The sequence below is a fragment of the Chroicocephalus ridibundus genome, chromosome 6, assembly GCF_963924245.1.
Source record: "Chroicocephalus ridibundus chromosome 6, bChrRid1.1, whole genome shotgun sequence".
Classification (NCBI taxonomy): Eukaryota; Metazoa; Chordata; class Aves; order Charadriiformes; family Laridae; genus Chroicocephalus; species Chroicocephalus ridibundus.
The window spans coordinates 42,285,199-42,302,106 of NC_086289.1; the positions used below are offsets into that span (position 1 = coordinate 42,285,199).

A 16,908-nucleotide genomic window follows, 5' to 3' on the forward strand; every position below is an offset into this window, starting at 1 on the left:
TCTCCCCAGGGTGCACCAGGCAAGCACGCAATGGGCCAGCCTGGATGGACGTGGGAAAGTGGCCAAGGGGAACCAGCCCCTCGGCAGGGATGGGATGGGACGGGGTGGTGCAGACGCTGCAGGCAGCCAAGGGACGGGGTGTCCTGTGCCACGTCCTCCCACCGGTTTCCCAGACCAACTGCCGAACCAGGCAGGTCCTGGGCTGTTCACTGTCCTGGTGCCTGAATTTGTCATCACCACCAGCACCAAAAGTTACATGGACTTGATGGGCAAAAGCACATTTCAGTCTGGCGTTCTGTGGGAAGACAGCGTGTTAAGCACATTATTGACAGGCTGATGCCATTCCTGATGGAAAACATGAGAGCGGGGTACAGGACACTATTCCCCAGCACAGCAACTGCTCTGATGTTTCACCTGATGTCTCCAAAAGGGCACAGCCCGCTGGGAAGTGGTCTGCACGGGGGGAGAGCCAGGTAATGATGCTTCCACCTATTTGTCAGGAGCAGGTGCCTGGTGCCAGCGATGGCGAGTTCTGGAGAGCCAGGTTGATTCTCTTCTGCCATAAAACACCCGAATTTGGTTGAAGTCTCCAAATCTGTAAAGGCAGCTTGTCCCACACCCTGATTTCTAACTCCTGAAAAGAGACAGCTTGGTCTGTATCAGCCTGCTCCATCACAGTTTAATTACAAACGTGGGGTAGAATTGATCTATTTTACTCTGTTTACAAATCCATAGGTAAATCTGTTCTCCTTATGTCAAAAACTGAAGAAATTAAAAGCTAATAATGAATTGACTCATGAGATAAGCCAGTGTTTATCGGAGAGGGAAGGACTGACTGCCTGATTTTCCAGGTCAAGCTCCTTTTGTGCCCGCATGCATCCTAGGGAGGCAATTAAATGAAGCAGGGATGCACTCGGCAGAGTACACTTTGCTGTTACAGCCTGGCTCCTAAGGGGCATTTTCTTTCAAGCCAAATTCAGTTCTTTAGGGCTCAAGAACACAAGTCCCATTGACTGGAGCAGGAATTGTCCTCTGCTCCCCACACCCGGCATTGCGCAAGTGAGAAGAAAAGGTTAGCCCTAACTTTTGTTTGCTTCTCCCCATCTCTAAGCACTCTGGCAGCCACGGCCGTTGGTAGCCGGGTGCTGCAGAGCTGCTGCCGCAAACCTCCCCTGAGCACGGAGGAGGTTCTGTGCGAGAGCACGCGGTGGTGCTCAGCCTGGGACGCTCAGCACGACGCTCCCACCTCCTGGCTCTTCCCCAGCCTTCTCCCAAGCAGAACTGCGTGATTCCCACTCAATTTGTTGGGAACCTGGCAGATAATCTACCCTTTCTATAAGGAAGTGCTATTCCAAGAGGCAAAGGGGATGAGGGACTTTATGTAAGGTTTTAGGAAGCAAAAAGACAGGGGCTGTGCAGCACCAAAAAAGACAGCAGCTTTTTTGACCAAGTAAAGCTCCTTCAGCTGGAAGAAAAAAAAAATAGACATTTGGTGTCCCGCATCCAGGCTGTCCTGGATGGTTTCTGTTTTCATAAACCAAGATTTGAACCAAGCTGTTCCAACTGACCCTGCAGAGAAAGGAAAGCCGCCAGAGCCGGACCGTACGGCTGCCCCAGAGAGGCCGAGCACAGACACACCTGGGGAATCCCAGAGCAGCTCTCTGGTGCGCCAGGCTCGGCTCGTTAACACCAGCTCAACCTCACGTTTTTTCCACCGAAACTCAGACAGACACCCCGGGTCAGTGCGTTCTCACAGACCGAAAGAGAAGAAAGCAAACCATGAGATTTCCATGACCCCAGCAGCACGAAACCAGTGGGTTTCCCCCGGCTCAGCTACGCAGCGCCAGAGCCCTGCCCCTGAACAGCCTGGCTGCAGCAAGCGGCGGAAGTGGAGGGAACATCACTGCATGATTGTGCCTTTCTCCAGTTCATCTCCCCAGTGAATTTGCTCAACTTTACAGACATCTGCTAAATCGTCTTTTCTTTTTTTTCCCTTGAGCTGCGCACTTCCCAGCCCTCGCAGCCCAGGCTCCATCCCGCTTGTCATCAGCCGGCGCAGGGGGAGCTGCAGCTGGAAAATACCCCCAGCTCCTGCACTGCACCGCGCCTGGAGCCAGCCCTTACCGAGCTGCCCTCAGCCTTATATACCTCTGTGTCTATATACCTCTGCGTCTGCCATTAAACATTCATGCTGCTTATACAGCGAGCAGAAAAACACGGCCTACGGCGGGCTCTGATGAAAATTTAATCAGGGCGTGAGGGTGGGAGATGACAGCGAGCCCCGGGGGGTGACAGGCAGAGGGGACCCGGGTGCTGGGCAGAGATGTGGGGTCGGGGGAGTCGCTCCCCGAGCAGTCCCGGTGCCTGCATCCCTCGGCATCGCCTGGAGCATGGGCGGCTGCAGATGGGGGACCGGGAGGCTGAGCACACCCTGCCACGGACAGAGCTAGAGGAGATCGCCAGCAAGATTTCAGATCTAAACAAATGGAGAGAAATTTTTAGTTTCCGTGGGTAAGATTTTTTTTTTATTCTGCTTCATTATCACGCTTTTAATTCCGGGTGGGTTTTTTAATATAATTTTTTAAGTTATGTTTTAATACAATACTTATATGACCATGGAAAAAGGTCTTCACGTACTCAGTAATATAAGTACTACAGCTTTTACTCTTCTTTTCCCTTGGGGTTCTTTTCTGGCTGGTCTCCTGTTTCTTCATAAGTTAACAATGCCCCTGGTGAGTTTTTTGAAAATTTGTATTTTATTTTCCCTTTTCAGTTTGGAAATCAGCAACTCAACTCATCAGGTAACTGTTTCTCTAAAATGTAACACTTCGTCTAGTGTGGGTTTTGCGACTGTACCACCAGGTTAGCATATTGAGGACATCACACACCTATATAGGCAGCACAGCAGACAATCTTTCTGGAGATTTATTTCTTAAGCTCCTCCTTTAAGAAACATGCTTTTTTTTTTCAGATATTTGAAAGGAATGCCTTTCTGATCTAAATCAAAGTGGCATAGTAGTCCAACCTAAATTAACCTTTCTGTCTAAAAGCAGTGGTTTTCATTGTCAGTTTTAGAACACAGGAAAAAAGGATAACAAATTAAGATCTCCAAAATATAAGTATTTGGAAAACCTGCCGTGTCTTTAGGATGAAAAGCACTGAAGTTTATTCCCTGTAATTCAGGCAAACAGAACATTACTTTATACTCCAATCATTAGCTTGTAGGTCATATTTGTAATGTTTGAGAAAAGCTGGAACTCAAGCACGCCAGAGCCCCCCGACCACCGGCATCCTGCCTCCCTGCCCCTCTGCAAGCTCACTGCAGGTCGTGCTGCCCACCCCACTGGGAATACTGGGGCAGGGGGGGGGCACAGGGAGCATGTCAGCACACACCAGGCAGCACCATGGGACGATGCCCCGTCTGTCCTCTCTCTGTCCAGCCAGGCCGGGGCAGCGCCGGCGATGGACCACCTGGAGATGGAGACCCCACGGGGCCGCAGCCACCTCTGCTCCCCGCCGCCATCCCCAAGCCCCTCCTGGTCCCTCCAGGCACAGGTGGACGACCCATCTCCTTGGAAATGGCAATGGTGAGCAGGCCTGCTGAATTAAGCATGAGCTGTAATTTAATCTTGTTAACAGAAAGAGGTTTGGGAACCTCACCTGTGTTACGGGAGGCTCGGCGTATTGCTGGGCTGCAGCCCTCAGCCTTCTGTTAGCTGTAACAGAAGTATATCATCATAATGATTTATTTACAAGACTTTAAAGGACATGGTTGCAACACAACCTTAAAACCGATATACTATAATTCTCATTAGATAATGGGTCAAATGACAAAGTGTAATGTTTCCCTGATCTTTGGTGCTTTCCTAGCGAATAGCCTCAGAACAGGAGGCAGAAGTTCAGGAGATCGGCAAGATACTTCTACTCTTACCCAATTACCTGGGTTTGAGAGCACTAATGTTGGGGGCTGCTGCCCCTGCCCCTATTAAAAGCCTTCACCAGAAGCTCTGGGTGTTTCTGCGAGTGATGGTAGAGTGGGCCAGTGCCGGCCTCACCCCCCGTGACCTCCCACGCCAAACCGGTCCCCTGCCACTTCAGCACAAACTAAATGAGAAAGCTCAAGGGCTTAATACCAAAGGTGATGGCCTGGCCAGGGCTGCCTTACTGAACACACATCTGAAAATCTCCAGTCCTGAGGAGATTTAGATATAGAACCACACTAACTGTCAGCTTCATGGGAGTCCGCCCTCCCCAGTTCATCACCCACTCGCACAAATCACCCAGATCAGCCGCGAGCACTTTTTAATGGGAAGAGCCCTGATGTACGCTTGGTTTACTTTGCTCAGTGAATACACCGTTCACCAAAATTAATCAGAAAAAGTGTTCCAGGTGGGCCCAGGCAGGGTGCAGGGGAGGCCAGGAGGCAGGTTCACCCCCCAGCCACCCAGCGCAGGGGTGGGCCATCACTCCCCCATGAGCAGCACCCACCTGCCCTTGTGGCCATGTGCTTGTGTTAAAAGTTACCGTAAATGAAACTCATCGATATCATTAGAGACTGCAAGCACATCTATTTTAGGTGGAAGCCACATGGGTTTTTGAACTTTCTCTTTTAATTCAGCTGCCAACCCAAAAGCTGGCTGTGCGTGCCTGGCTGGGTCCTGGACCGGGACACGCTCAGCGGTGGCCGTGCCTGCCCTCCGAGGGGAGGCTGCAGAGGAACCCTCCTCTGCTTCCCACCAGCGCTGCACCGCCACGGCCCTGGCTGCACAGCTGCTTTGTAGGGGGTTTGCACGGGCAAACGTAGGTGTCTGCTTCTGTCCCCTGAGATGCCGCTGATGACGGCGAGAGCCTTGCCCAGGTCTTCCCCCACAAGGTGTAGCGTATGCGGATGTAAATTATTTACACACTGCAGCTGTACTTCACAGGAGTGGGTGAATGCTGAGTGAAGTCACTACATTAACCACAATCACCTTTGTTTTGAAATTATGGGGCCTGATTCTCGGTAGACGATTTTACACTGCTCTGGCTGCGAGCACACACGCTGAACCTGTACCCGAGGCCCTCCCGGCTTTACAAATCCTTCACGACGCTGGGATGTGAAGGGAGCTGAGCCCAGCCCGTCTTTCTCCTCCTCCACAGAGGCTGCGAAAGCTGCTGTTTGGAAACGTGTCCCACATCTTCAGCTGTGAATGGGCACAAGCGTACTTCAGGTTTTGCGAGCCATACTCTGACCTGGCCTATGCTTTGGAGGCAGAAAAGGTAAATGTTTCAGTGCAGGGACGGGCACCATCTCCCCAGCATCTCAGCCACTGGCAGGAGCTGGCAGCCAGTGCTGGGTGCCTTGGCGGTGCACATGTCTGCTTCCCGTGCTTGCACCCCATGGCAGCACCCTGCACTCTGCACACCTGCATCCCATGCTCTGCACGCCTGCACCCCACGTTCTGTACCCCTGCATCCCATGCCTGCATCCCACACTCTGCACGCCTTGCACCCTGTGCCCTGCACGCCTGCCTGGCTGAGCTCTCTCCACAGGGCCAGTTGTGGGGGCTTCCAGCCCCAGCCACGCTCCACTCCACAGCTCTCCCGAGCGAAGCAGAGATGCTGACGTGTGTCCGGAAGCGGGATGAACTGTCCTGATCCATCAGCCCCCTGCAGACACAAACTTTAAATACCATGGTATTAAATGCTGCCAAAGTGAAGGCTCAAGAGAGAAGAAGCAGGTTGTTGTGGGTGGGCACAAATAAGTGGTACTTGCCCGTTTCTTTTTTGGGAATTACAGTTACCTTCTTACTGCCCCACCTGGAAACCAAATAGGTGAATTTACCTGCATTTCAATTTACTGAAAGAGGGAGGTTTTCTTCTTTCTTATTTACCATCATAATACCGCCCTCCAAAAAGAAGACCAAGACACACACTTAAAATTGCAACTCCCTTTAACCCACCAGGAGACTAAAAAGCTTTTTACAAACACAGGTGAAACTCCCTGAGTTCAGAGGCTCTTTGACTGCAGAGGTGATGACAGCCCTGACGGCTGGGAGCTGGGCATAGGCACCCTCATGCACAGCCCCATGTCAGTCCCAAGCTGCCTCAAGACCCCCATCCCTTTGCTGCAAGGCTGGAGGAGAGAAAAACCAAGCCATGGTGCTTCTAGGTATACGTAGTACCTGGATCTGGGAGCCCTTCCCTGCGGCTGCAGCACCGCAAGGCAGGGACCCCCACATGGGACCTCCCCTCCCCATGAGCACACAGCCCGGAGTCTTTTCTTGTGTAAAAGCTTCTTCGTTTTGGGAACATAAGGTCTTTTTCAATTTACTTTTCCATTTATCTCAGGAGCTGTCAGGAGCGCTCCTGAATTCCCAGGGAGAAAAGAAAAATTATTCCCCTGATACTGACAGCGGGATGGCTCAGACTGGCCAGGGACTGCTGTGATTTCTAGGGGATCGACAGTGCACGTGCTAGTTCAGGCTCCTTGGCACTGGGAAGTGTTATCTTTCTGTTTCTAGGGGGGAACAAGAACCATTCTGATGGCTGTACAAGCACACATCATTAAATACCTGCTCTTCGTAAGAAACACAGAATATACACACCTGGAAAGGTAAGAAGCTGAGCCTTCCCACAGGACATATGGACACTATTTCTTGCATTATTTGGACTAAGACAGACTAGCACCAGCCTCTAGGTTTAACCAAACTAGACCCAAGCTCATGTTTGCAGCAACAGGTGGGGATTTGCACCCAGGAGAAAAGCCTTGGCTGACCCCCAGGCAAGGCTTTTTCACACAAAAACGTTTGGTTTTGTAACAACGGTGGCGCTTTCTCCTTCGTCCCACTCCCTGCCGTCATCCCAGCCTGCCCTGGGTGTGCTGGGATGGGGAAAGCAGGGCTCAGCCCTCGGTGCCAGGGACACCCAGGCGGCAGCCCCAACCGGGATGAAAGCCCCCACGGCAGATATATCTTCCAGTGCCCGGGAAGCGCATCTGCACCGGCAGCAGCGATGGTACCAAGCACAAAGTGGGAATACCAAGGAAGATGGGCACAGCTTGATGCCCAGCTGCCTTCTGCACAAGTCTCCTCACCGCTTTGCAGTCCCACTTGTCATGGCTGCAGAGTCCTCCCGGACACTGTCTCACTCAGGTGGGGCAGGACCTCGGGGGTCCCATCCAGCCCTCGCTGGGAAGGGGCCCGTTTCACAGCCAGGTTCAGGCTCAGGGCTGGGGGTGCTCTCAGCATCCCTGAGGACAGACCCTCGGCGCGGTTCTCCCGGCATCCCTGCCCCAGCCCCTGTCTCCTGCCCTGCAGGCTGCGCAGGACAAGCCGGCAGGAGCAGGGGGAGGCGCTGGCTGCGGCGCTGGCAGACACCCTGTGGGCAGCAGGAGGAGGCGGGAGAGCCACCATCAGTCTCCTCGCCCCAGCCCTCCACCTCATGCCGAGTGGAGCCTACAAACCCGACAACTTCACGGAAAGAGTGAGTATGAAAACATCTTCTGCAAACAGGATTTTCTTCAAAGACACCTTTGGCCTGAAATTTTTAAAGACAAGAAACATGAAATCTCATAAACCCGTTCCCTAACTTACGGTGCACCACAGACGGTGAGCACTTTAGACCCATGTCCCAGCTGCAGCCTGCAGGACACTTCTGCCTCCCCATAGAGGTGTTAGGTGAGTCCAGAGGCTGCCATTCCCTTTCATTAAAGGCTGATCTTTCTTCTACCACAAAAGGGAGAAACCATTAATGTAAAGCTGTTCCTCTAAGGCTTTGTATAGACCCGAACTCCTCAGTTTAGAAAGGGACAAAGTAGACGCTTCCATTATTCTTTCATTTGTCTAAAGGAAACACTAGATTAAAATGCTCAGATTTTTGATACAATTAATGTCTCCTTTACAACATCTTCCCCTGCGCTCGTGCCTGACAGATCCAGCTGTTTGAGTTCTCTGAGAAAGCAGCAGCTCAGGAATTCATCTTTGACCACATAAACTGTGTAAGTATGGGATATTTGCTTTATTCTGAGTTATTTTGTTGCTTGCTTACATCTTATTTCCCCTTCAAAAGTGGACCTTATGGAGATCAATAGTATCGCCTTCAGCAGGACATTCAGACTGTTAACCTACGGTCAGTTCATTGACCATTTCTAACCTTTCCTATGGGAAATGATCCTGCTCCCACTAAAATCCCTGGGACTTTACTCTCAGGGACACTCTCAGGCCACAAACTCTGGGTAAACAGGGGCAGCATTTTGTACATTACTCAAATATAAAATTCCTTGCAACTTTAGCAAAAATCTGGGGGGAAAGTGTACAAAACCAGTTTAGCCAATAACTTGAAGTTTCTTCTTTCTTTTTTTTTACCTGATCCTATTCAACAAAATTATTTACAAAATCTTCCCAGAATAACACCTTATTCGTTTGGCTCAGCAAACTCACCTAAGGTTATATTTAAGCACAGCAATTATTTTAATTAAACATCATATACCTGCCATAATTCCTTCCCTGTGACTGCTTACTTCTTTTTCCAGTTCAAAGGTGAAGGCAGTCATGGAGTGATCCTATTTTTATACAGCTTACTTTTCTCTAGGACACTGGAAAGGTATATTTCTTTTTTTATATATATATTTTCCTCTTGTTTACAGAATCACAGAATCACAGAATCGCAGGGTTGGAAGGGACCTCTGGAGATCATCTAGTCCAATCCCCCTGACTTTCAGTAGCTGTTATTATTACATCCCTTTACCAAATTCTGTGGAACATTGCATCATGCACATAGACTTAATATCGCAATGCACTGCTGCTTAATGGTTATTCTTAATATTAGTTTTACAGTGAAAATGGAAGATGCATATTGATTTTTTTCAGTTCCCATGAGGAGTGCAAAAAGGCTGAACGCTCAATGAGTAAACAAGTACATTGCAAAGGTCAGAATAGTACAGTTAAGTGCCTATGAAGGACGTGAGGAAAAACCCACTTATTTGTTTTTTCCATTATTGTCAGAAAGATCCAAGACAGGAGGACTCTTCTGTGGCAAACTTCCATTAACTTCTTGCTTCCATATCTGATCCCTTGAAGCATACCAGTAGTTGACCAGAGTTGAAAGAACAACATAACAAATACTCAGTACTCCAGAAACTCCCAGTGAAAGCGCACCTAGGTCACACAGCACACAAAGGAGGGCTATGCCGCCCATGGCTATTACACCACCTTCCATGACTATCACACCGATACAGGCCATTATGGCTGTTGTAACAACAAAAATCAGGAAAAATGCAACGGGAATAGCAGACACTGCAATAAACATCAGGAGTGGTAAGGCAATGGAAGGGTTTAGTTTCATCTTCCGAAGTGGTCTTTTCCTTGTTTTACTTAATGTCCTTTCTTAGTCGAATGTGGAGAAGCAAGTGTCTAAGAGGCAGATGCCGCCCGGCCGGCTGTGGCCTATGGGTAGGGATGCCGTACACCCCGAGTCCCTGCATATTCACTGCATGAAAACAGGAGCGATCCCACTGACAGCAGTAATCACTGTCACAGCCAATTAAACTTAAACAAGAAAATCACAAGTTTATTTAAGCACAGGAGAATTCTGCCAGGGTGGCTGTGCTGGCAGAGGTAACTGATAGGGGCTTTCTAAACCCGATGCAATTAGATTCAGGTAAAGATGCTTTAGAAAGGTAGAGGCGTACTTATACCGATATGAAACATGATTCATACTAATGTGACGCTATGATAGCTATTTAGCAAAAAACGGCACCGCCACATGAAATAGTTGTGTTCGGGCTACGCCTGGGGTAGTCGAGGCCTTTCATCAGTAATTGCACGCAGGGAAATCCCGGCTCCGGCTGCAGGGGGTCAGAATCTCACCCTAAATTTGAATTTTGAGAGGAAGAGATCTGAAGTGCAAGAGCTCCAGCTGAGCATGGAACTGCTGTGTCAGGACAGCACTGCTGTGCCGACAGCAAAGAGAAATAAACGAGTCTATGGAATTTCTCCCTGTTAATCAGACAGTGATGTACAGTGAGCCCCCCAGGCACTGATCCGGACACTACCGTAACACTTTGTGCCTGGTCCTACAGGGTCCAAGAAGATTTAGACAGCACGGCAACTCCTCTGTTAAACGTCAGTTTTGGAAACATCACCTGCACACAGGTAAGATTAGCCTCATTTCTCAGGTTTTCTTTTTTTACTATTCCCACATTTGATTGAAGAAAAAATTCTCACTTGTTAATCCAATGAAAAAAAAAATGCATAAGGCCATAGAAAAATAGTTTGCAAATTTTAATCATGGCTGTCCATTTAAAAAATGGATGGTGATGACGATGACAATGATGATGATGATAATGATAGAATAATAATAATAACAACAACAAAAACAACAGTAATAATAACAAGGAAGCCAGAGGTAGCCTGGCGTCCCTCTGCTCCTGACAGGCCTGGCAGAGCTGGGAGCGGGACCCCAGGGGCCGTGTTGCAGAGGGCTTTTGCACCAGTGCCCTGTGGGGTGATGGTGGGCCATTTCCCCCGCAGGCTGTGATCAGCCTCCTCCTGACAGGCCGGGCCAGTCCATGCCAGCTTGACAGTGGCCAGGAGCCAGCATGTGGTGGCGAGGTGTGGCAGCAGCGTGGCCCGGTGGGCTACCTGCGCTGGGACGGGGCGCAGGTGGAGCGGCAGGTGAGTGCTGGCAGAGCCCCCCGCCCATCAGCACAGCGGCTTTGGGGCACAGCCAGCCCCACCGGACATGTTGTCCCCCCTCTCCCAGGTGTGCCACGGGCTGAGGACGCCCCGGCTGCCCGTCTGGCTGTGCAGCCTCTCCGGCAGGCACGGCGTCCTCTTTGGCACTGATAGCCGGCTCCTCTCCGACTGGAAAACAGAGAGAGTTTTCCACCTGTACTTCTACAACGGGCAGCGGGAGCAGACGAAAACAGCCCATCTGACGATAGGTATGCACCCGAGCTCACAGGGGCAGGACGGGAGGTGTGGGTGGCACGTACAGACCACGCGGAGAACCGCATATGTGCATAGCTAGGTGGGTCTACTTACGCATACAATTAAATGTTATATATATATATATATATATATATAAAAATAGAATCACAGAAGGATTTAGGTTGGAAGCGACCTTAACAATCCTCTAGTTTCACCCCCCTGCCCTGGGCAGGGACACCTCCCACCACACCAGGTTGCTCAAAGCCCCATCCAGCCTGGCCTTGAACACCTCCAGGGACGGGGCAGCCACAGCTTCTCTGGGCAACCTGGGCCAGGGTCTCACCACCCCCACAGTCAGGAATTTCTTCCTAATATCTAATCTAAATCTCCCCTTTTTCAGTTTAAAACCATTACCCTTTGTCCTACACCCTACACTCCCTGATCAAGAGTCCCTCCCCATCTTTCCTGTAGGCCCCATATATATGTGTATATATTTAATATATACATACATACATTGCATATAATATTAACCTTTCACAGAATGTGAGGAGCATACTCCAAACAACAGTGTAAAAGACACGACTAAAAACAGCTTTGAAAGGACCAAGACCGTTTCATAAGGGGTAACGCTCTCAGGCAGGCGGCGCATTGCTGGGAAGAGCTATAGGAGCATTTTCTATAGCAGCAGTAACTCCTGAATCCCCATGTGAACTTGGGTTCGCTGACACTCCCCCCCAGCCCACAGCCAGCTCTGGGGCATGGCGGGAGCTTGCCACTGGGCGCAGCTGAGGCTGTGCTGCTCTCCAGCGTTGGTGGCTGAGTGGGGCTGCAGTGGGTGACCACCAGTGGGACAGGATCCATCCCACCCATGGAGCACGCAGCAGGATGGCCACCGGGCTCACCCCTCTGGATGCTCAGCCCATTGTCTCTTCCCAGCATGGGGGCCACACAGGTCTTTGCCATTTTGTCCTCTACTCCCAGATGTGGCCAAAGAGGTTTTATTGGAGAAGTGGCAGTTTTTCAGGATACAAGATGCAACTGTCACTTCTGTGTTAAATACTCGATATGGACATACTGGTTAAAACTATGTTTCAGCCTTCGTTGCTATTAAGCCCCCATCAGCCCAGAATGAACACCCTGCTGACTAAGTGTCCCAGAACAACTAATAGGAGCAGGGAAACCCACAGGCACCCACCCCTCCCATGGGACAAATCCCAGGAGAGAATGTTCCCATAACTGCAAAGTTAAATACAACAGGAAGCACAATCTCTTCATGATTAATTCAAAATTTTGAATAAACCTATTTCTAACGCAGTGATGCTGGCATGCAGGATGGGTTAACAGCGTGTTTTCAGCATCTAAATTAGACTTAAGTGGGTACTTTCCTGCCCAGCAGCCAGGTGCCACCACGGCCCTCGTGTTCCCCTTCCAGTTTTAAATCCACGCCAGGAGGAATGAACTGCTCCTTGTAGCATCAAATGGGTTGTGAACCAGCTGTGTGCTTAGAAAGTGAGTTTCTTGTTTCTCTGTGCCATTGTGCACAGTTTACCTTCATTTCCTAAATGCCCAGACCCTTTTCCTCGCTCTCCGTTCACTACAGCATTTGAAGTAAAATAGGAAACTTGAAAACACCACACTAAAGGCTAAATTTGCAGGAAAGAAGGGTGAATTGAGATTCATGGTCATGATATGCTGCGTGGTCACAGATAAGGATGTGCGCATCTGTTCAGAAAAACAATATGCACACATATGTCATGAGGAGCCGAGAGCTGCATTTATAGCACCTGAATTTCCCAAGGGGGAGCCCGCACGGCGCAGGGGGCAGCCCCTACCAGCCTGGGGAGACCAAGTCGGCATCATCCCGAGCTCTCTCCTTTTTTACAAGTTTTTTGAGGGTGGTAGACATTTTTTTAACTGCATTTCCTTTTCAGACACTCATTCGCATCCCTGGGAAGAGGACCCATGTGAAGACCCAAGCAGCCTGGGGAAGAGGCGTCCTCCCGTGGAGATGGCCATCAGGACCAAGTGGGCAGGAGCAACCGTCAGCTGGAACGGGACAGACCCCTTCTTCTGAGGAGTCCCGGCATCCTCTGCTCGCCACCAGCCCCACCAGACACCACAGTCTGCTGGATAAAAAATGCTTTCACCAAGAAAACAGCTTTTGGCATCTTGAGGCCTGTTCGGCAAGGCATCACACCCCTGCGAAGCCTGCGCCAGTGAGGAATGGTCGCTAGCGACTGTGCCTCACTGCACACATTTTCTAGCTGGTTGGATGCAGGTTCCTCTGCTGCCCACGACAGCTGGCAGAAAAAGGAAAGAGGGTGGCAATTTGCTTTCCTGCCATGACAGGCAGAGACATTAAAGAAATCAAGGTGTCTCTTAAGAGTGCAGTAGAAGCGAAATCAATACCTAGCATTGACAATACTGTGTGCCTCTAATTTATTTAATCCAGTGTGTGCAACTAATTTAGCTGTTTGCAGTGAGTCAGGTTTCCTCCCAGCTCTCTGCAGCTGTGACTTCTGCAACCAGGTCTCTCTCCTGCTTCAGCGACAGCTCAAGCGTGGACCCTGGCCAGGTTGGCTCACTGACCTACCCTGCGTCCTGCACCCCAGCGGGGGAGCACAGCTCATACACAGGAGCCAAGTCTCATGAGGTGCTCCTTGCTGTGAATTCAGCCATTTTACTGACTCTGAGCACTGCCAAGCCCTGGCACCCTGCGGCAGCCTGGCGAGCGCAGGCAGGGCACATCTCTCCTCACTCACGTTAACCACTTCCCACTTCCTTTTTTATAGACATCACCCAAAAAAGACCTATTAGTCATACCAAAAGGTGTGTTGCTAATGACAACTGTACTGAGAACAATAAACCTTTCTGCAAGTGATCCAGAAGCTTGGTTTAAATTATTTGAATTTTACAAAAAAAAAAAAAAAAAAAATAAAGAAGTGGTCACAACCAGACAGATTCAGCCTGGCCAGGGCCAGGAGCCCGCTGGTGAGCAAACTGACGTGGTGTCTGCACTTGTCATTGTCCCCTTCTTCAATTTCTGCTCAATTCAGAGCTCCCCCCGCGCACGTGGCATCCCCGATGCAGAGCTGTGGGTCAGCCAAAGCGACGCAGTCCCTGGCTGCCCACAGCCCCGGTGACACCATGACAGGCGTGCCACCACCGCCCAGGCACGGGCACCATGCAGAAGGACCTGGGGCAGGGCTGGGAACACCCAAAACCTGGGGGGCATTGGCGAGATGGCAGCGCCCAGCACCGGCCACCAAGCTGCCAGCACAAGCCAGAGCGTGCTGGCAGGGGGCAGGCAGGAGAGCACACCGTGCCCCCCGTTCACCAAAACCTCCTACTAGACTGGGGAGGCCACACAGCCCACCCAGCAGCACCCAGGGCTGCCCTGGGGGCTGCGCATCGGAGAAGGCAGAGAGCCCACTTGCAACAAGATGCTGCAAGACAGCACCTATTTTAACTGGGGAATACCAGCATGCACTTATGCAAATAATGAATTAATAATGAATGAATGAAACTGTGCGGTAAATGCTAACGAAGCTCAGTCAGCCAGCACAACGCAGTATATTGAGAGGCTATGTGTGCCCTATTACAGCTGAATGGGTTACTGTGGAGACAAAAGGGTGCAAAAACAACTGAAGAAAGGTCAATAAAGTCCTCAGGGTATTTCAGCCTGAGCTGTAGTGACATCAGTATCAATCTAGCTTATGCACATAATTGCACTTGGTGTTGGCATAAAGCGTGTTGAATGAAATGAAACAACAAAATCGTTTTGCAATTTGCAAGAGACTGTGAAGACCACACCTGCTAATATCTTGCTTCTGGAGAACATCAGGAGTGCATATTTGGATTTTACCCGAGACATTAGGAAAAATTTCTTCACCAAAAGTGTTGTCAAGCATTGGAACAGGCTGCCCAGGGAACTGGTGGAGTCACCATCCCTGGAGGCGTTTAAAGACATGTAGACGTGGTGCCGAGGGACATGGTTTAGTGGTAACTTGGCAGCGTTAGGTTAACGGCTGGACTCAATGATCTTAAAGGTTGTCTCCAACCTAAACAAATCTGTGATTCTATGAAAGACCAGCCTTCCAGAGCTGTTTTCCACAGCAAAGCAGCAGCGCCGGACCTTCCCCTTGCTCTGGACCAGCCGTGGGGATGGTCAACGTGTCTGGCCCTACCTGCACTGGCTCCTGCTCGCGCCACAGAGAGGGCCCTGGGTCTGGGCCTGCCCCATGCCTGGCTGTGACTGCACTGGCCACCAGCGCTGGCGGGGAACAGGGTGTCAGGAGCAGGGTTCCCCGGCCCTTCAGTCACACCATCGCCCCTGGGGCACCCTGTCTGCCACCCCTGTGCACCCACACCCTGCTGCTCCCTGTCCCAGTCACACACCCAGGTGCAGCAAACACCCGCCTGAGGCTACAGACAGAAAAGGGAACAGAAACCGTGCAGCACCAGACTGCAGGAACACACGCCCTCGCCGCCTCCCTTGGGCTTTCATCCTTCTGCCCCCCCATTTTCATCTCTTTTTATAACCTTCTTGCAGTGCAGGGCTAAATTTAAGCTGCTAATTTCCCTCAGTGAGAACTAAGCCCTTGCTCATTTCTGCGAGGCAATATCACGCTTATGGATGCTTTAAAAACAAGAAGCAATAATAACACAATCTGGCTATTGGACAAACTTGTCTGGAAAAAAAAAAAAAACACGCCAGGGACAGGGGAATTTAGTGGCTCCAGCACCTCAGAAAGCTCTGTCCTTGTGACAGGGATGACAGCTGCAGATTTTCACTTCTAGTCTGGAAAATTCTTTGCAGAAGACAAATAAACCTTGCAAAACCGCACAGTCATTCGACAGATACTCAGGGGTGCTGTCATGCACTCAAGTACAGGAATATTTGGGGGGATCAGGGGCTAGCTCAGAAACCATTTAAAGTCTTGACAAGGAATGCAAGAAACAAATCCCAACACGCATAAATGAAACTCATGCCATGTTTCGCCACCTTGCATCAGCCAGTCTCAAGGAGGAGACAAGTATCAGAGCCTCCAGCAGCTCACGGACGCGCTGCGGGTATTCACCTCCAAGGAAGAACCAGGATCAGCGAGGTGGAAAGGCTTTTGAGGCCACAGGTTACCCCCTGAGATAAACTCCGTTAACTTCCCTGGCAGGCAGGGAAGGGTGAGCTCTCCCCTGCGTGGATGTGCTGGTATGGCAGCCGGGCGCTGCCGCTTTCCTCCCAGCCCACACAGTGCCCTCCCAGTTATCTCCAGAGAGCAGTGTCTGCGTTAGAGAAGGATCAATAAATAACCAGGGCAGCCAGTGGCAGCCTCACGCCTTGCTGTCACTTGCTCGAGCAGCTCAGAGTCTGACCTGTGCTTTCCCACTTATCCCAAGCAGAAGAAATGCACTCTTACCCAGAGTACCTTTAAACCAGCCTTCTAAAAACTATTTTGTACATTATTTATGTATTTTAAAATGAGTCATTGGGGCCGCTAAAAAAAAGCGGGATAGCCGCATTTAAAAAAAAAATTATATACATATAAACACCTTAAATAACATATTTTTAAATTACCCTGTATTATTAAAAGCACAGAAAAAAACCAAAACATTTTATTTGTATAAACATCCACACTATTTGTGAACATTCCAGCCTATTTGTGAAAAGGCTCTTATTTTTCCTCTTCCCTACACCACAGAATACATAATAAACCACAAACCAAGTAAGAGGTCTTCTCCAAGACCACAGGACTATTCTGGCCTTGTTTTCACACCAGGCCATGGGCTCAGGGGGGAAAAGGGCTCAGCACTCCAGGATGGAGACTAGAATCTCAGGAGCTATTAACTCTGATTCTCTAATCTCAAAAGACACACTCATACGCCTATGGCAAAGTTTCTCAACAGCTTTCACAACCAACTTCTCTGTTTTGTTTTGATATAACCTATAGATTAAAAAGAGAGAGGGAAATTTATCAAAATCTGAATAACTCTGTAGCCT

At 50.0% G+C, this 16,908-nt stretch overlaps 1 protein-coding gene across 1 annotated transcript; it reads left to right on the forward strand.

Moving 5' to 3' along the window:
- The first annotated feature begins 2,393 nt into the window (after positions 1 to 2,393).
- Positions 2,394 to 12,984, forward strand: MINDY4B (MINDY family member 4B). The gene is made up of 12 exons (XM_063338525.1): positions 2,394 to 2,511; positions 2,774 to 2,801; positions 3,441 to 3,587; positions 5,140 to 5,259; positions 6,504 to 6,595; positions 7,299 to 7,464; positions 7,913 to 7,978; positions 8,513 to 8,583; positions 10,061 to 10,133; positions 10,512 to 10,655; positions 10,708 to 10,924; positions 12,842 to 12,984. Exons 1-12 carry the CDS (start codon positions 2,405 to 2,407, stop codon positions 12,982 to 12,984), a joined length of 1,374 nt encoding a protein of 457 aa, XP_063194595.1. The 5' UTR covers positions 2,394 to 2,404.
- Positions 12,985 to 16,908: the final 3,924 nt, after the last annotated feature.